The sequence below is a fragment of the Artibeus jamaicensis genome, unplaced genomic scaffold (assembly GCF_021234435.1).
Source record: "Artibeus jamaicensis isolate MK-2021 breed Jamaican fruit bat unplaced genomic scaffold, CSHL_Jam_final scaffold_847, whole genome shotgun sequence".
Taxonomy (NCBI): Eukaryota; Metazoa; Chordata; class Mammalia; order Chiroptera; family Phyllostomidae; genus Artibeus; species Artibeus jamaicensis.
The window spans coordinates 5,391,677-5,412,356 of record NW_026522057.1 but is presented as its reverse complement, the minus strand read 5'-3'; the positions used below and the strand labels follow the sequence as shown (position 1 = coordinate 5,412,356).

At 43.9% G+C, this 20,680-nt stretch overlaps 1 protein-coding gene and 2 pseudogenes across 5 annotated transcripts in view; all 3 read right to left on the bottom strand.

The window, feature by feature from the left end:
* TRIT1 (tRNA isopentenyltransferase 1) overlaps window positions 1-7,386 on the bottom strand; it is a 39,036-nt gene extending 31,650 nt beyond the window's left edge. For all 5 annotated transcript variants that reach the window (XM_037149389.2, XM_037149390.2, XM_053660387.1 and 2 more), the window contains exon 1: window positions 7,212-7,386. In XM_037149389.2, coding sequence (XP_037005284.2) covers window positions 7,212-7,385 — 174 coding nt within the window. In that variant the 5' untranslated portion in view covers window position 7,386. The remainder of the gene's footprint in view (window positions 1-7,211) is intronic.
* A 5,216-nt stretch (window positions 7,387-12,602) lies between these two features.
* LOC119052543 (uncharacterized) lies at window positions 12,603-12,737 on the bottom strand (annotated as a pseudogene).
* Window positions 12,738-16,382: 3,645 nt separating this feature from the next.
* LOC119052566 (uncharacterized) lies at window positions 16,383-16,558 on the bottom strand (annotated as a pseudogene).
* Between the last annotated feature and the right edge of the window lie 4,122 nt (window positions 16,559-20,680).

Sequence of the window (20,680 nt, the reverse complement as noted above, 5' to 3'; positions counted from 1 at the left end):
ATAACAATGAAAAAGACAGGTAATACACAAACCACAAGGGTGAGGGGAAACAGACATACCACTGGTACAAAACTTCTTGAAAGCAGTCTGGCAATATGTATCAAAATGTAATGTGTGCAGCTGAACAAAAAAGATGACCAAAGCAATTTAAAAATGAGCAAAGGACTTAGGTGGCTATTTCCCTCCCCCCCCAAAAAAATATACAAATGACCAACAGAGGTAAAGATGCCTGACATCATTAGTCATTAGAGAAATGTAAATTAAAACCACAATGAGCCCTGGCCCTTATGGCTCAGCTGGTTGGGCCTTATTCTGCAAGCAGAAAGGGTATGGGTTCAATTCCTAGTCAGGGTAGCATGAGTCTGGGTTGCAGGTTTGGTTCTGGTCAGCAACCAATCTTTCTCTCTCTGGTATTGATACTTTACTTCCTCCCTTCAATAAGCATGTCCTCTGGGGAGGATTAAAAACAAACACAATGAGACTGGAGTGTTGTCCTGAAATGGAAAGGTTGCAGGTTCGATTCCTTGTGGGGGCCCAGTCAGGGCACATGTCTGGGTTGCCAGCCAGGTCCCAGCCAGGTCCCCAGTTGGGGGCATGCAAGAAGCAACCAATCAATGTTCCTCTCCTTTTCTCCCTCCCTTCTCTCTGAAAATAAATAAATAAAACCTAACAAAAATAAAAGATTTCTTCCAGACAGCCCCCACTTCTTCCGGTTAACAGGTTTTTTTCGGTAACTTTTTTTCGTATCCTAGTAAGCCTCTGAGATCTATTCTCCACCCCATCTCTCCTTTCATATCCTTCCCCATGCACCCCAGATCTCCCTTGAGCACAGTGAGACAGACAATAAATAGTCCTTCAGTAAAAAACACTGCTCCTAAATTACGTCCCAAAGCAGACAAAAAAAAACGCAGAACTCCGCATATATTAAATGTCACACAACCTGCTTACTAGTCAGACTGCCAAAAAATCATTTGCTTCTCCTCTTGCAGGTTTAGACAAACACAAAAGGAACTGTGCACCCACGTAAGACTACTGCTTCTCCATATGACTTCAAGAGCTGAGGCATTAGAGATACTTCCTCACTATAAACCCAAATAGAACTTTGTTTATTTTCTCTTGGCATGTAGTTAGTAGCCTATATTTCCTGGCTGTCATTGTACATCTTTTGGCAAGTGCCTTCAAGTTTCTCAGTACAAATGTTTCATCCAGGCACTGAAGGCAATGCATTGTACCTTGAATTTACATGCCAAGAGAAAGACTCAGACTGAAAAGAAGACCTTCAGTATCACCTTCCCACAGTATATGAGACACTACACTAGTTAGAAGGCCCAGATCCAATTCCCAGGTGTGCAAGTGTCTTTTGCAGTATGATCTCCAGTCTGCTCTTTAATCTTTCTGTACCTCAGTCTTTCCATCCTGGGAAACAGAATTGTATTACCTGCCCCTCCCTGAATTTAGACTCTTACTACTGATTGAGAATATTTATGTTTCTATAATTTGTGAAACTGGAGTTTGAAAAACTCAGAAAATTAAGCACAAATGTTGCTTCTCACTTTGTCAGACCTGCCAGGCAGAATCCACAGTAGAACCTATCAAGAGTCCCTAAGCAAGTGGTTCTGACTTTCCACTCAACAAATAACACATAAGAATGGGAAGGCCCTGGTTGCTGTGGCTCAGTGGACTGAGAACCAAAGAATCACCAATTCGATTCCCAGTCAGAGCATGAGCCTGGGTTGCAGGCCAGGTCCTGGGGGGGGGGGAGGGCATGCATGCAAGAGACAACCACATATTGCTGTTTCTCTCCCTTTCTCCTTCCCCTCCCCTCTCTCTAAAAATAAATAAATAAAACCTTAAAAAAAAAGAATAGGAAGCAAGAGGCAGAACCTGCAGATGCTGCAAGGCTAGCTACAGAGGCAATTTATTATATATTAGGCTTCATGATAGTATTATCACCCTAGACATATTACCCTTAAAACCATGGTAGTCTTACCTCAAAGAAGCTACCTCAGTAACTTAAAGCACTCATTCACTCAATGTTTACAAAACACGAGCACTTTCCCTGGATGGTAAGTGCCCTGGTACGGGTTGCCTCGGGGTTGCCTACAGTTAAGGCAGGACAAAGAGATGACATACCAAGTATGAGGTACAAGACAATTTAAGATTTACAGCAGTATTTTACAGTTCTGAGTTACTAGCACACTTCTGAAATACAAAATTCTGGACAGTATTCCAAAAGAGATTATTAAAATGCAAATACTGGATTTTAAAAAGATAAACTTAGGGACTTCTGCCAAGATGGAGGCATAGGTGGAGATACCATGCTTTCTCTCACAACCAAGTTTAGAGACAACAAAATATTAGCAACAGAAAACACAGCCAGAACACAGAAAATTGAACTTTTCCGAAGTCTGATAACAAATTCTTCAGCCTGACCGGTAAGAGGGGCAAAGCTAGCAGCTGGCGGAGCGGGTTTGCACAAGAAAACTCAGTCAGACGGACTCAGGCGCGCGGATCCCAGGCATGGGGTTGCAACGGGGGGACCCAGTGAGCGACCCAGTGAGTGATCAGTGGACCCAGCGAGGGCGCAGGGTGGCGGGTTGACTGGTGGCGCAATCCTGAGCAGATAGACCAGCGAAGGAGTGGGCAGTGAGAGGGGACCCAGCAGGTCCCAGCGGCCGGAGGCAGCAGAGGGAGGCAACAGAGGGGGAGCCATTTCCCCGCTCTGACCTCACCCCCACATACAGCATCACAAACCAGCTAGCGACCCCGCCCTGGTGGCCCCACCCCACCCCTAAGGCTCCGCTCCTCATACTTAACAGGGCGCAAACAGACCAAAAATGGCTCAAGAAGATCTCAAAGCACCAGAGCCCATAACTCTAAGCGACGAAGAAATAGCAAAAATTTCAGATGCACAGTTCAAAACACTGGTGATCAGGATGCTCACAGAACTGGTTGATTTTAGTCACAAATTAGAGGAACATATGAAGGCTAAACTAATTGAAATGAAGGGAATTGCACAGGAAACCAATAGTGATGAAAAGGAAACTGGGACTCAAATCAGGGAGTGAACCAGAAGGAAGAAAAAAATGAACAAACAGGGAAATATGAAGAAACAAGAATTCAAAAAATGAGGAGAGGCTTAGGAACCTCCAAGACATCTTTAAACACTCCAACATCTGAATTATGGGGGTACCAGAAGGGGAAGAGGAACAGCCACAAGTGGAAAACTTATTTGAACAAATAATAAAGGAGAATTTCCCCAATCTGGCAAAGCCAATTGACTTCCAGGAAATCCAGGAAGCTGAGAGTCCCAAAGAAGTGGGACCCAAGAAGAAACATACCAAGGCACATCATAATTACATTAGCCAAGATTAAAACAAAGGAGAGAATCCTAGAAGCAGCAAGAGATAAGGGGACAGTCACCTACAAAAAACTGTCAGTGGATTTCTCAAAAGAGACCTTACAGGCAAGAAGGGGCTGGAAAGAGGTATTCCAAGTTATGAAATGCAAGGACCTACATCCAAGGTTGCTTTATGCAGCAAAGCTTTCATTTAGAATGGAAGGGCAGATAAAGTGCTTCTCAGATAAGATCAAATTCAAGGAGTTCATCATCACCAAGCCCTTGTTATATAAAATGTTAAAGGGACTTACCTAAGAAAAAGAAGGTAAAAAAGATGAATAGTGAAAGGACAGCAAACTCACAGTTATCAAGAACCACATCTAAAACAAAAGCAAACTAAAAGGACAGCTAGATCAGGACCGGAAACATAGAAATGAAGATCTCATGGAGGGTTAGCAACAGGGGAGTGGGAGGAGGAGAAGGGGGGAGAAGGTACAGAAAATAAGTAGCATAGACGGTAGGGAGAAAATAGATAGGGGGAGGGCAAGAATAGTATGGGAAATATAGAATCTAAATAACTTGAGACACATGGTCATAAACTAAAGGGGGGAATGGTGGGGATGGGGGTGCAGGGTGGAGGGGAATGAAGGGGGGGAATAGAACAACTGTAATGGCATAATCAATAAAATAAAATTAAAAATATATATAAAAAATAAAAGATAAACTTGAAAAAACTTTCTATCACACTTTCCATTTGGTCTGTGTAGCTCTTACAACAAATAAGTTTACTGCTTTGTCTAGGCTCTCCATAAGGCCAAGTTTTCCCTTTGTTCCAGTAAACATCTTCTTTGCTGTCACTGAATTAATGACATTAACTTATATCTGTATCTAGTTATAGCTCATTTTATGCCCCTAAGCAATGTATCATATGGCTGACACTCAGTTCAACACTCCAATTGACAGACATCACTATAAATTCAAGCTGTGATTCATAATACAAAACCTAAAATACATTTTACACCCTGATTATAATGCAGCATACCCTTGTGAAAGAGAAGTGGCATACAAGAAATACTCTATAAAGATCGAATCCCACAACTCCTGCCTCATTTGAAGGAGATGGTTTTGTGTGGACAGAGCATTGGGCATGGAAAGTAGAGAGCTATATGTTCAATTCCAGGTTGGCTGCTTACTTTAAGAACTTGAACCTCTTCTTATCTGTGAAATAAAAACATCTACTTTATGACGTTATTGTGAGGATAAACAGTGCTATACAAATTTCAGTTATTATTATTATTATTATTCTGCCTTAGATTTATTAAAAATCGACAGCGTTCTTTCAAGGAGCTGGTGCTCCAGTATTAAGAATAAGAACGGCATTTTCCTGGCTGGGTACTTCAGTTGGCTGGAGCATCCTCCCTATATGCATGCCAAGGCTGCAGGTACAATCCCGGGTCAGGGTACATACAAGAGTCAACCAGTAAGTAGAACAACAAATTGATGTTTCTCTCTCTCTCCAAAAATCAGTAAATAAAAAACTGTTTAAAAAACGTTATTTTGTTCACATGATTACCAAAAATTTTCTGAGTAAACTGCAAGTCACTGGAAAGCATCATTTCCTTCCACTGGCCAAAAAACAAGCAAAGCAGCACTACCCTTCCAGGGCCATGGTAAGCAGAGACAGAAATGAAGAACTGGATGTATTCAGAGTGAATGAGGCAGAGACACTTTAGTTCATTATTTGGACTTAAAAGTAAAATCAAAGGTCAAAGTTTTCCAATGGGGATCAAGACATAATCAAAATTAAACACAACCTATAGCTGATTCAGAAAGCTCAATAATCATCAAAGTAATGAGATATTACTCATATATTAATTAATCCTGATGGCATCCCAAAGAAAAAATTTAATTCTTGTATTCTAATTACTTTTAATAACAGGAAAAACTTCAATGGACCAAGATGTACCATTTTAATAAAGCAGGTCAATAAATATTCTCCTTTCTTATCTATCCAAACTTCACCTAACTTTCAAGTTCCTTGTCAGAGAGCTTTCCATAACTATGCCACCCTTCACTGATTTCTCCCTTCTCAGGAACTCGATGGCTTATCATAAAATTTAACACCTATAGGCTCTCTTCTCCTGACCCTGTCCACCTTGCAAAGCATCATTATCTCAGTTTAAACATTTAATAACTGTTTTGTTTCATGTTTAGCTGCACTAAAATTTCTTTGGGACAAGGGATTATGGTTTTGTCTCTCCAAGAGGGCCTTTCAGAAAATAGAACCTACCATTTTGTTTATATGTTTATTTATTTTTAATTGAATCCAGAGAGGAAGGAAGGGACTGAGAAAGAGAGGGAGAGAAACATTGATGAGAGAGAAACATCAATTGGTTGCCTCTTGCATGCGCCCTGACTGGGGACCGAACCTGCAACCCAGATGTGTGTCCTAACCAAGAATCAAACCCATGACCTGTCAGTTTGTGGGATACACCCACTCAACTGAGCCACAGCGGTCAGCGCAGCATTACCATACTGTTACCACTTACTATGTGCCATATATTTTATTAAGTGCTTTACATAATTCAGCTTGTTTAATCATCACAATGTTATACTGTTGGCATTATTCTTCCTATTTTACAGAAAAACAAGCAAGGGTATAAAGAGGTTAGGCTGAAGTTACATAGCTTAGAAAAGACAGGGCTGAGATTTGAGCTAAAGTCTGTCTCTTGAAGTTGGCACAAATTAGAGACTGTGAACAAATATTTGCTGACTTATCCTAGTCATTGAATGTGTTGATGGTTGTTATCACCCCAAATGAACTAATGAAGGTAGAAACCTTGCCCAGAGACTTATGAGGTACAGGAGGTAGGGGTGCCCCTCCCTACAGAACACCCACCAGGTGCTAGGTTCGGTGCCTGGCACTTCACATCAAATGCAACTCATTTGCTCTATAAAAACTCCTTCCTCCAAATTGTCTTCAGCAAATAGCACGGATAACTCCTCCATCGGAGATTTACCCAAAATGTCACCCTCTCAAACTAAACACACATGCTCCAAGGTGCCGTGTGTGCTACACTCCTTCTGGGTCTCCCTTTGACTCGAGGAAGAAGACAAAGCCTCCTGCTTTCCAACAGCCAACAGGTTAAAAATCTCAGCTTTTAAAAACACGCATTTACCAAACGGCCTGGCCTTCTTCAGAACAGGCCATCCTGCTCTTCATTCTAACAATCAGGATCTCAGTTATTAACCACCACAGCCCTGGGAAGTAGGTAGTATTTTCTCCACTTAACAGATAAATAACGCCCAAACACACACACACGCACACGCGCGCGCGCAAAACAGTTAAGATCATGTAGCCGATGGCCAACTGGGTGCTGGAATCCAGGTCTCCTGGCTATCCACCCTGTTCCATTCCCTCAGCAGAAACCTATAGATGGTAACCGATTTATCTGGCGTCGCTGGGCACTCTAAATAGCAAAAACTCTAGAATAATTTTCACTTAAAAGGTAATTATTGGACGCCTGTATGTCAACCTTGTAGGTTCAAATACTACCCCATCTACTTATTCGCTGTGTGACACAGAGCAAGTCTGTTTCACCTCCTTAGATGAATTCCCTCATCTGTAAATGGAGATAACAATACCTACCAAACTGTCGCCAGAAATGAGATGATGAAAGTAAGTGAAAAGCCTGGCCCTATGTCTGACGGATGGTAGGCACTTAGTGGTTATAGATTCCCCTCACCTAGCTCCTCCGCCCCACAAGCCTCAGGGTTCACTCACTACCCCCACGCACAAGGTATCCCCCGGCCGGAGGCCTGCACGCGGCCGCCGGGTTTCACAAGCCAGGGGCCAGCCGTACTGTCATACCTGCATGGAGTCAGCGCTGACGATTTCACCACCGAGCCGCTGGCCTAGCTGCAAAGCCAGGGTGGATTTGCCGGTGCCCGTGGCCCCGAGAATCACCACAAGCGGCAAACTCCGTGGCAGGCCCCGGAGCCCAGGGCCCAAGGAAACTGCTCGTGCAGCCGCCACCGCTGCCATCTTAAAGACATCTGCGCTTGCGCGGAAGCGGCAGTCCCCATGACAACCGACAGTGCGCCTGCGCAGACGTAGGGCTCAGTAAGGAAGGTGAGAAGGGAGGAGGGAGTTGTGACACCAAGGTCCCCAAATGGTCCCCAAGCTTGAGAGGCTCCGGGCGTAACTGCCATCAACTAGCTGGTGTCAGAGTTTCAACTCCCAACTCTCTTACGTGGGGGATGGCAGTCCTATCTAAAAGAGATCTATCCCTATTATTCTGCCACAGCACCCAGTTACTTTTCTTCGTAGCACTGATTACAATATAAAATTAAAAATTGCCATGACTTTTCTTTTGTCTAACTTTCCATTCCAGGTTGTTAGTTCTATAAAAGCAAGAAACAGATTCTGCCTGGGTCATTGCTGCATCTCCAGTACTAGCACAGTACCTGATACCTAATAGGCACCCAATATTGTTAAATGGAGAGGGGAATGGCTTGCCTATCTAGTGCTGGAGGCAGTCAGCCCAGAAGTGTGGCATTCTCCGGGATCAGATCTGCCTGTGATCAGGCAAGAGTGGATGCTCTCATGTTTCACCCCACAATGCAGTCACACACACCGTCAGCGGGCAGGGCAAAACCTCCCATCTCTTTGGAGAAAGAGTGCAAGCAAGAGATGGGGTGAGAACAGAGAAAAACAAGTCAGCCACCCACAAAACGTGAAGAGGAAAAATAAGGAAAGTAGAAAGAATAAGGTAGTAGCTAATCGTCAGATTAAAAATGGAGGTGATGAAAATTAGGACCAGCGAGGACCAAAATCCAGGAGACTCCACAACCTTTTAAGAGATGTTGGGCTTTGGCTGGTGTCACTAAATTGGAGCATTGTCCCCTAAACCAAAAGGTCCAGGGTTCAATTAATAGGGCATATGCCGAGGTTGTGGGTTTGTCCCTGGTTCAGGTTGTGTGCACAAGAGGCAATAGATCCATGTTTCTCACATGGAAGTTTCTCTCCTGTCCCTCCCTTTCCCTCTCTCTAAAAAAAAGAAAAGAAAAGAAAGGGCTTTGGAATCAGATGGACCTGGGTTCAAATCCTTCTGGGTTACTTATCAGCTGTGTGACCTCACATAATAACTTTACTTCTTAGACTCGATTTTAGTATCATTAAATGCTTGTCAGGATAATCACAGGGAGAAAATAATGTCTGAAAAGTGTCTGCTACAATGCCCTGGCACATACCAACCACCATTTGTTGAATACTTTATATTATTTTTTAATACTTTAAATTTGTTTTTATTTTTAGAGAGAGGGGAAGGGAAGGGGAGTGGGAGAGAAGTATCAATGTGTGGTTGTCTCTCATATGTCCCCTCCCCTACTGGGAACCTGGCCTGCAGCCCAGGCATATGTTCTGATGGGGAATCAAACCAGCGACCCTTTGCTGCACAGGCCCGTGCTCAATCCACTGAGCTACACCAGCCAGGGCTGAATACTTTATATTATAATAGTAACACCCCATCTGTCTTACTAAAGAGGTAAGAGTAGCAGCAGCATAAGAGTATAGAAATTTTCAGTAATGCACAAGTGCCTAATACCTATTGTGTTAACTCCTTCTTAGCCAATTTAAGAGTTAATTGCTTTCTTCCTGAGATTACCTGTCTCCGTCTAACTCTCAGATCACAGCACCAGGGTCCCTTGGGCCAGAGGAATTTTTACTCCTGGAAGCTTAGAGCATATGTGAGAGTGCCTGCCAACATGTGGCCTGCCCAGAATAACTGCAAATGCCATTCCTCAATCGCTTGAATCACCGTTGGCATAATAGCCACTTTTGTAGCCACCTTTTGTTTGGAGAACACCAGATTCTAGGGTCCCCATTCCTCCTTTCTCAGTGCAGTCTGCTTTGATCAAAAGCCTTGTTCTCTCCAATTTGTGGTACCTGCCTGGGGCTGGTTTTGAAATCAAAATGTGTGGCCACATATTGGCAGACACTCTCAACACGATGGTTGTTAACTGTTGAGCCTTTGCCTGGAGACGTTCAGAGGGTATGGTTACCATGACAACCAACAGAAAGATGACAGGCTGGAGAAATAAATGATGCAAATAAAGCAAAAGGGAGGCTAATTTCATGACGACAATCTGACCATGACAGAGTATGCTCACTCACAGATGGGAAAGGACTGTCCAAGTCACGACCAGGTGACTGTTATTAGAGAAAGGAAGAAAGAGGGGGGTGGAATTTACCACTGAAAGACCAGAAGAAGGAGAGGCTGGTTGCCAAGGCAACTGGGGAGAAAGAAATGAAAAAGTGGGGCTTTACCACAGCAGCAGAAAATTGCTTCTCACCAAGCAACACAGGACTGTTGCTATAGAAACAAAGAGAACAGGGATCCTGTAGACCATGGGGAGAATTATCACTAAAATGCTGAGCAGGAAATACTCTTAAATCAGAATGGAGCCCATGGCCCAAAATAAATGAGAAGTGAGAAAAACATCGGACCATTTCCATTCATTGTCATTCTCAGTCCTAGCAAAGAGAATGGGAACACATTTTATTTATAATACCTTTTCAGTATTTTATTTGTACCTCTGGCCCCCTAATGATCCTCTGAACTCTAAATTACGCTAAGAATAGGTCCTGCAAGATAATCTGTAACTTGAAATCCTAATTGGTGAGATTAAGTTCAAGGGGAAATTGGGAAATTAAAGTCTATGACCAAGAGTTAATAAGTATTTCTAAAAAAACAACATAAAACCCTCTAATGGGAAGCTTTGCAGAGTAATAAGGACACAAAAGCCACCAAAAGGGAGTCAGGAAAGCTATTTGTAGTCATGCCCAGGTATTAGCTTTGACCCCCTCTCCTTTTATGAGGTCAGATGGGATGTAGCTTAATCTATTCTGAAAGATAGCTCAAGTGGACAGGGAGTCTCTCACTTAAAGTGTATGTACATACATAGAAGTGAGGGATGCAGAAGCAGCATCTCCAGTGCTTACAGATTATTTTGGGCAAAGAAATTCTAGTTGAAAAGGCAAAAATGTTGGGACAGGTTCAGTCTGGAAGAGCATATCTAAAATGTAGGAACGAGGTGCTGGGGATGCTCAGATTACTTGGAGGGTAATAATTCTTTGCCCATCCTTCTGAAAGTCCAGAGCCAGCTACCTAATTGTCACCCACAATGTGTGAGTATTGTATGTACCCTGGGGCAGATGTGGAGTCAGGCTGGGGGCCTCTGCACCTACCTCACCTTCTTTAGGAAACTGAGGGCAGTGCTTTGGGTTGGATGCACATGCGAACATGGCAGAAAAGGAGAAAGGGAGAAGGGCAGAAAGGCAGAAGGGAAATCTGGGTGATGACCCATAAGCGTTTGTTATATTATTTTCTTTTTAAAAATGATTTTATTTATTTATCTTTAGAGAGAGGGGAAGGGAGGGCAAAGGAAAGGGAGAGAAACATTGATGTGTGAGAGATACATCCATCGATTGCCTCTCGCATGCTCCCACCTGGGGACCTGGCCCACAACCTAGGCACGTGCCCTACTGGGAATTCAACCAGCAAACTTTTAGTTCACAGGCCAGCACTCAGTCCACTGAGCCACACCAGCTAGGGTTTATTATATTATTTTCTATCTTCTGTATATTTTAAATAATTTATTTTAGCCCTGGCTGGTGTGGCTCAGTGGGCAGAGCACCAGCCTGCAGACCAAAAAGTTGTTGGTTCAATTCCTATTCAGGGCACATGCCTGGGTTGCAGGCCAGGTCCCCAGCTGGGGAGGTGCAAGAGGCAACTTATGGATGTTTCTTTTCCTTTCTTCCTCCCTCCTTTCCCTTCTCTCTAAAATTAAATAAATGAACAAATTAAAAAAATATTAACAAAAATAATAATAATTTATTTTTAAAAATTTTTTAGAAAAAGGAACATAAAAAGAAGGCTACTGGTGAAACCATTAGAGTGGAAGGTCCATTCAAAGTAAAGCATCCAGAAAGCTCAAAGTTCAGGATGGAATTCTAGAGGGTGCTGGGGCAGTCTGGACAGAAGGAAGATTATGCCATGGGAGGACTGAAGCATCTGTTTCCAAGGTAAGAGAAGAAACTAGGGTCAAAGACAAACACTAGCCCTGGCTGGTGAGGCTCAGTGGATTGAGCACTGGCTTGCAAACCAAAGTATCACAGGTTCAGTTCCTAGTCAGGGCACATGCCTGGGTTGAGGGCCAGGTCCCCAGGTTGAGGCGTGTGAGAGGCGACCACACATTGATGTTTCTCTCCCTCTCTTTCTCCCCGCCTCCCTCTCTTTCTAAAAATAAATAAATAAAGCCATAAAAAAAAAGAAGACAAACACTAGCTTTTCGGTACAACCCAAGGTGCCTTTGCAACCTAACCCCATACTAATTAAGCATCCTAAATAAAAACTATTCCCTCTGGGGGTATTTCATGATGAACTTGGTGCCTGTATTAATTTCCAAGGGCTGCCATAACAAGTTAACCACAGACTGGGTGGCTTTAAACAATAGAACAGCATTCTCTCACAATTCTGGGGGCCAGAAGTCCAAGAGCAACATGTGGGCAGGGCCACGATCTCATGTTTCCCTCTATGGAAGAGTCCATCCTTGCTTCTTCTGGCTTCTGGTGCTTGTGCTTGCTGAGAATCCTTGACATTACTTGGTCTGTGGCAGCGTAACTCCTGCCTCTGTCTTAACATGGCCCTCTTCCCCATTCGCATGTCTCTGTGAATTTCCCTCTCTTTAGGACACCAGTCATGGGACTACAGCCCAGTCCATCATGACCTTATTTAACTCGATTACATCTGCAAAGATCCTATTTCAAAATTAAGGTCACATTCATAGGTTCTGGATAAACCTGAATTCCGTGGGGGATATTACACAACCCAGTACAGTGCCTGTGGGTAATCACACCTTCCATTGGTTTGGTGAATTTGCTGTCTCCATGGGTGATTAGTTAATTCAAATTTGGGAGCATCGGAATTACTCAAAACAAGCAAGGGGAAGAATAGAGTAGAGCTCACCATGTTGTAGGGTTTGTGTTATACCTAAAGTTAAGTTACAGGGTTTGCTTCAGAGCACACCAGAATGTTCTCAAAGGGTGCTCACTTCGGGCCTTCTCAGCTCTCTAAGAGAGCCCGCATACCATGGAGCATCCCTGAAGGTTGCAGAATCAGAGTGGAGGAGGTGCAAAAGGGGGAAAGATGCAGAGCCATCAGAGGTCCTTGCCAGTTCTAGACTCCGGGCGTTTTCTTTTTTTAATATGGAATGCTTCATGGATTTGCATGTCACCTTGTGCAAAGGCCATGCTACCCTTCTTTGTCTTGTTTCACTTGTGTTTGATTTATTTTTGTACCATTACAATTTTAGTATATGTGCAGCCGAAGTGAACACCTCAGGACACTGTTATGCCTTCTCCTGTACTCCTCTGGCCCGGTCTCTTTCTCATGGCTCGGCATTTTGGGCCTTCATCATCTTTATGTCCTAATGAGTTTCAAGCTTGTATCTTCATTTCAAACCCTTTTCTAAAGCTTCAGTGTTACATTTCCCACTTCCTCTGTTTTGGGTGACCCCACCACTTCAATCTCTGTGTCCCAAACCACAATCAGTTTCTTTTCCTGACTTCCCTATTTCAAAGAATCACAGAGGATGTTAGCTATTGAAAGGATCCGCTTAGAAATCTAGTGCAATCCCTCTTGTTTTGTAAAAATGAGACCATTCAGCCCGCAAATCAGACCAGATGTCTCCCCTTTCCCCGGGTTCCATACAACTTTCCCAACCCCCTTTCCCCACAGCTATCATTTCCTTAGCCTAGAACAGCGTCTCCTGTTCACGTAGCCACATACTACTGACACTTGTAGTTCCAGTCAAAGTTGCAATATCCTCCAACAAGAACTTTCTTAATGACTCCAAGCAAAGTGCTCTCTTCCCCTTCTGAGGCTGAAACCTTTGTCTGAAACACGTATTGCCTTATTTTGTAATCATGTTTGCATGCTCATGAACTTCCATAAGGAACCATAGCTTCATCTTCATTGTTTTTAACTATGTGGGAGATGCTATTCTAGGTACTTTACATATAATTTATTCATTCTTCCTAACAGTTCTATGAAGTAGGTATTTATATTATATCCAGTTTAGAGAAGAAGGGAACTCACTCTGGGAGGTGAGTGATGTGCCCAACATCACATAGGCAGTAACCCTAAGTTCCTGCTCTTAACCATTATTCAGGGTGGGGCAAAAGAAGGTTTACAGTTGTTATTATGGAAAATAATACAATAATTAATAAATGATAACACAAGAATAAACTATGTTTTGCATCACGTCTGTAAACCTACTTTGCCCAACCCTGTAATATGCCATCTATACCACCTTCTGTGAGTATTTTTATACCTTTGTATCTCTGCAGGACTTGGCTCTATCCCTTATTTTAGTGTTTTTCTAAGTGTGACCTCTGGATCCCACCTGCCTGCTTGCTTATCAGCAATGTAGATTTCTGGCCCTCATCTACTGCATCAGGGTCTTGGAGGTGGTTAGATTCTAAAAACACACTCAAGTTTAAAAATCTCTGGCTGGTGTGGCTCAGTGGATTGAGTGCTGGCCTGAGAACCAAAGGGTTGCTGGTTCGATTCCCAGTTAAGGCACATGCCTGGGTTGCAGGCCAGGTCCCCAGTGGGAGCCATGTGAGAAGCAACCACACACTGATGTTTCTCTCCCTCTCTTTCTCCTTCCCTTCCCCTCTCTCTAAAAATAAATACATAAAATATTTTTCTAAAAAAATATCCGCCAGGGTTTGGGCTGGGCTGGGAGTAAAAGACAGAAAATTGTACTTGAACAACAATTAAAATAAGAAAAATTTAAATTTCAAAAAATCTCTGCCTGAATAAAATAGGAATTAGAGGACTTAATTACCGAATGAAGTCGGTTGACTCTAGCCCAGACTGCAGGCACTCCAGCGCCAAGTAAGGACAAATGAAGGGCACGTATGTGTAGTAGCACCACAGACGTGCAGCTCCTGCCTACCACGGACGTGGCACGCTGTGGACTCATCAGAGACTCAGCTCTTTGCCCTCCTTTTCTCCTCTACCTGTCTCTGTCTCCCCCACCCTGGCTACTCCTTCCTCTATAGTGCACTGCCTCTTGAGCAGCATCAGTATGTGTACTCGAGATTACTTCAAAATACTCCTGGAAAGTTTTCTTATTTCACCAATCCCTCCTTGTCCATCACCTTTCAATACGATGAAGCTGTATTCTAGGTGTGGCTGATTCAAGGGTTTAAATAACACTAATCATTTGGGGAGATATAAATTTGCAAATTATATCTCTGGTAAGGGATTAACACCTGTGGTAGGCAGCCAGGAGTGGAGCAAGGATGATGGGCCAGGTACAGAAGGTCACCTGGGCAGAAAGCGCTGAGGGTGCCTAGCACCAGGCAAAACGGGGAAAACAAGGACCTCGCCCCCAGGGTAACTTTTCCTCCCCTAGCTTTTCGCTGGTAAAGGGCCCTGCCCTTTCATATCAATGGTCGTGCTTTTCAGGCCCTCCCCTGACCTTTCCTCCCCTAGCAATGTTGCTAGTAATGCAGGCTCGCTGCTCTTGGAGGGGCAACAAAACAAGGGGGTCAGAGAATAGCTCATAAGCATTAAGCCCCCAGGACAGTGAGGTTCTGACCCACATCAAATGCATCAAGGCCTCAGTTGTGTTTCAGCTCCAGGCCCAGAAAAACAGCAAAACCAGACAAGCACCAGCATGGCTGACATCAGGAACCAGCTGCACTGACTAATCACCCCCTCCGGCCAGTCAGTAAAGACCAGGACGGGGAAAGGACACACCTGGAAAGCTGCTGAATATTCCATTGGGATCCTCCCCTGGGACCTCCAGATAAATAGTTATACCTCAGTACTCGACAGCCTCAGATGTCAAACCCTGTACTTGTTGCCATTTGCCGAAAAATCTGTTTCAGCACTTGATGCTTGCTAGGGACTCCTCGCACTTGCTAAAACTTGTTTGAGTCACGCCGCCGCCCACAAGAGAAGATCCTTCATTGTTCGGTACTCCTCGGTTTCAGCACTCTTCATGAGTTCCAGAATGAATTAAGGACAGTAGCAAGGTACCACTGTACCCTCAGGCTGAAGACTCTCTCTGTGGAGCACTCCCACTGCTCTCTCCATTCCCCTCCCCTCCTTTCCCGGGGCTTGGTATCTTTACCCTTCTCTCTCCTAAGCTCCAGGGGCTCTCCTTTTGCCTCTGTGACCTGTTCCCTGAGCCCATTTCTTCTACAGCTCACTTCTGCCTCTGTGACTTGCTAGGTTGAGTTTTGGCTCTGAAATCTTTCTCAGCCAGAACTCAAGAACTGAGGCCGCTGAACGAGGTCTAGTCTGATTCCACTGGTCTAACACCTGGTGCTGCTTTGCTGCCAACATATCCAGAATATATAGACAATTCCTAAAACTAAAAATAATAATAGAAAAAATCCAATTCAAAAATGGGCAAAGAACTTGAATGGCTATTTCTCCAGCGATGGAATACAAGTGGCCAACAAGCACATGAAAAGATGATCATCGTCACTAATCATTAGGTAAATACAAATCAAAACTGCAATGAGTTACTACCTCACATGCATTAGGATGGCTACAATAAGAAAAATAACAAGTGCCCTGGCTGGTGTAGCTCAGAAAATTGAGCACAGGCCTGTGAAGCAAAGGGTCACCAGTTCAATTCCCAGTCAGGGCACATGCCTAGGTTGCAGGCCAGGTCTCCAGTAGGAGATACATGAGAGGCAACCACACATTAATGTTTCTCTCTCTCCACTTTCTCCTTCCCTTCTCCTCTCTCTAAAAATAAATAAATAAAATATTTTTCAAAAAGCTTATAGACTTTTAAAAAAATAACAAGTGCTGGGGAGGATGTGGACAAATTGGAACACCGAGCATTGTTGGCAGAAATGTCAGGTGGTAGAGCTGCTATGGAAAACCACATGGAGTTTCCTCAAAACATTAAAAACGGAATTACCATATGACTCAGCGATTTCACTACTGGGTATACACGCAAAACAGCTGAAAGCAGGGCTTCTTTTTTTTTCTTGGACACAGCAAACTTCTATTCCATCTCCCAGCTCCAAAAACCCACTTAATATACAGTCCTTGGTTAGAGCACATTTCAGATATCAAATTGATAAGAACAGATACTACACTAGCCAAAGTGCCGAGAAGTGATGACAGCAGGGTTTCAAAAAGACATCCCTATATCCATGTTCACAGCAGCATTATTCACAATAGCTAAGATGGAGAACTCGTTCAAATGTTCACTAAGAGATACACAGATAAGCAAAAGGAGGTATGGTATATGCATACGATGGAATATTATTCAGCCTTAAAAAAGAAAATTCTGACATATGCTACAACATGGAGGAACCTTGAGGATATTACGCTAAGTGAAGTAATCCAGCCACGAAAAGACAAATAGTGTGTGATTGCACTTATATGAGCTACTTAGTCAAAATCAGAGAGACAAAAAAAATTAGAAAGACAGCAGAATGGTGGCTGCCAGGGGCTGGGGGAAGGGGAGAGCAGGGTGGTATTGTTTAAGGGGGATGGAGTTCTAGTTTTACAAGATGAAGAGTTATGGAGATGCATAGTGCTGGACATAATGGTTGCATAGCATTATGAGTGATTTGATACCACTGAACTGGATACTTAAAAATGGTTAAGGTGGTAAATTTGTTATGTGTATTTTAGTAGAATAAAAATAATTGGGAAAAGAAGCTAATAGCTAACATGCCCGTGGAATGCTTACTGTGTGGCAGGAAATGGTTGAAACTCACTACAAAAAAGCTTTAGCCCTGGCTGGTGTGGCTCAGTGGATTGAGTGCTGGCCTGAGAACCAAAGCATCGCCGGTTTGATTCCCAGTCAGGGCACATGCCTGGGTTGCAGGCTGGTTCCAAGTATGGGGTGTGCTATAGGCAGCCACACATTGATGTTTCTCTCCCTCTCTTTCTCCCTCCCTTCCACAGCTCTCTAAAATGAATAAATAAAATCTTTTTTAAAAACCCTCTAATTATTTACTAAAACTTACTATTGCTCACAGCAATCCAGTGAAGCAGGTGCTATTGTTTATACCTGTTTTACAGATATCAGGGCTAGGAGAAGTTAATAATTTTCCCATGGTCACGCAGCTGGAAAATGCAGAGCCAGATTTAGGACTGAGGTCTGTTGGGTATGAGAGACCATTTAACCGTACTGCTTCCCTGAAGTTTAAATGTGATCCATCACTTCCTGGGCACCTACTGGACCCTTGGCACTGAGTCTTGTGTTGTGGTTTTTAATAACTCACCTGATAGAGGCTTTAAGAACGCATTTACATTTCCCGGACAAAAGAATGGTAACATTTAATACAGTTGATTCCTTTGGCAGCAGTTCTAAATAAAGACATTAACAAGAGCTGCCCACTGGGCTTAAAGTAGAAATGTCCACACCCCAACGGAACTTCAGCTGCCACATTTAGTTAGAAACCTCCCCTTCACCTCTCCCCACTTGCCCAGTCCTCAATCATTGCCCAGCTGGTTATCTCACTCTTAGAAGGGAACCTCCCTCGACTCTCACTCCCTCCTGTCACCTTCCAAATCTACGAAGCCATCCCCATCCCCCTTCTCCTTCCAAAGTGAATATTCTGCAATATCCCGACCCGAGGAGCACTTTAGACAAATTCAGCATGTCAAAGATCACTCAACCTGTCTCCGTCCCCCTAAAATAGCTGCCAATAGGGGCAGGAGTTAAGCATATGTGTTAACCTTTTGTTGTTGAACGTGATGACCTTTCTTTTCTATACCAAGAGTGGCTTCTCGGCTGCCCCTTACTCTGTCCACATCACCAAGTTGAGCGTGCATTCTCTGAAATGCAGGAATAAAGTCCTGACTATTTCCGGACAAAGATAGAGGTAGGAGTCTGTCGGAATAAGCTAGGAAGGAGATTAAAATACTTCACATTCCAGAAACACCCTCTTTTCCCCACCAGGAGATGGCTTTATTCCCACTCCTTTCTCAGCAGTGGGACTCCAAGGAGCTGAAGTTTAGAGTCAGGCAGCCGGTGCTACCGCGGTATGGACTGAGAGACGACGACTCACCCGGGAACGGTTCTGGGTTTCACTTTGCTTGTCTGTGAAAAGGGTGACAGTATTCTGTCCTCCAGTTTGTTGTGAAGTTGAAAATGTCAGACAACTAGCATTATGCCTGTACCTGAGAGTCTTTACTATCTTCTTGAGGACCCAGGAATTCTCTCAAGGTTTAGTAAAGGGAGAGAAGTCCCTACAAATTAGTCTCTTGACAAATGTCCTCAAAAAAGGATGGGAGCTTGCCCTCTGGAGCACGCCCACGCCTTTCTTCTCTCCCAGGCGAGCATTGTTACTTTTTCCCCTGAACTCTCAGGGTCCCATGAGACTGGCAACTAGGGCAGCAACAGGGGGCAGCAGCTCGTCCCAGGCTCCCTGCCACCCCCCCCCCCCAACCTGTTGCCAAGGCCCCCTTTTCTGACTTTTCAGTGAGCAGCCCACTTTGGCTCACTTCTTCCCTGTGATGATTCTAGAGCCAAAGCAGCCCCGCCCAGGCTCTGTCCTGCTGCTTCTTCTACCCCAAGCCCTTCCTTTGTTTCACTGGCCCCAGTTTAATAAACGAACTCTCAGAAATAATCAGCCAATAAAAAGGATGTGAACAGTTGACTGTAACTAAAAGGTTTTTTTTTTTAAAAGATTGTATTTATCTGTTTTTAGAGAGGGAGAGAGGGAGAGAAACATCAGTCAGTTGCCTCTTGCAGGCCAACTGGGGACCTGGCCCAGAAACCAGGTATGTGCCCTAACTGGGAATTGAACTGGCCACCTTTTGGTTTGCAGGCCAGTGCTCAATACACTGAGCCACACCAGCCAGGGAAAAAACAGAAATAAATCAGTATTTTTTTCCTCTAAAATCACTTTTAAAGAGAGAAATCCAGTAATCCAAGATATTTCTATCAAACAGCTATTTATGGATTGGGTTTGATGTAGGGGTTGTGGGGGTGGAGTGGGAAGTTTACCTGACAGGAGACTGGGTTTAGGATTCTGATTTTGTTATGTGACCGTGACCAAGAAACCCCTCTGGGCTCCAGTACCATGTGGCAGATATTGCTGATTCACAGGTTGTGGTAAGGGGTACCTGGTAAATGGGAGGACTTTATAGCAGCTTTTTGACTCCACTCAGGCTCTGTAGGAGCACAGGAAGGCAACACCAACCCAGGCTTCAGCTTTAAGGTGGGAGTAGCTGAGGCAAAGTGGCCTTCTCTCACCTTGATGCTCATGGCCTTTCTGAACAGCAACTGTTTTCGTTTCAGTCCCAGAAGGGGCCTCTCTGGGGCGAGACTAACCCTTTCAACCCATCAATGGGCAGAGGGGCTGGTCATGGGGCACTCGCTTCACTTCATCCCACTAAGTGGCAGGCAGGCACAATGACCCTACAGAGTTCCAAAAAGCAGTTATATGATGGAATTCATATTTACCTCCTCCGCATGCCTTATGCTAACAAAACAAGCCCATCATTACTACACAGCATTTGAGACTTTTGTCTGTGGAATAGGCAGGGCCGGTTTCAAATCCCAACTCGTGCACTTACTGGCTGCATCACAGTTCCCTCTTCTGCAGCCCTGGCATGTGATCGGTGTGGCATAATAGGCAGAAGTGAGCTCAGACCTAGGCAGTACTCTGTCAGGAAGAGCTATTACTAAATTCTCTCCTCTTGCATTTATAGCAAGTTTATGAAAACTATGGGAGGGGAAAAGGAGCCTTGATTCTTTCTCATTAAATCCTGGGAGGAGGAAAAAAATCACATTAGATCACAAATTTACTGTGAATTTTTAAAAAGATGTCCTGCACAGGATCGTCACATCACTGGAGTATGAACAGTCTCACTCTGTAAGGAAACTAGGACTCAGGAAGATCAAGTTAAGGGCACAGAATAAGTGGTGGAACTAGGATTGCAAGCCTTCTAAAGTACAAATTCAGCATCTTCGCAATTCCCAAGAGAATTTTATGCTCACCAAGTGCCGAGCCTACATTGTTTGGACATGTCTGAAACGGCATTTCAGGAACCCAAAGTGGAATGACCAGGTTAGCAACATGGTTAGAGAAATGCAACCCGCTGGCTCCCTTCTGGCCACCCTGAAATCGTCTTCCTTGGTTCTGCAGACTCAGCTGGCATAAGCTGCCCCAACTCTTGACATGTTTGAGAACTCTTTTATTAGATGTCCCAGAAGGCAATATTTTAACATTAGGAAACCGATAATCACAACTAAATAAAATATTTCAGGTAAACTTGC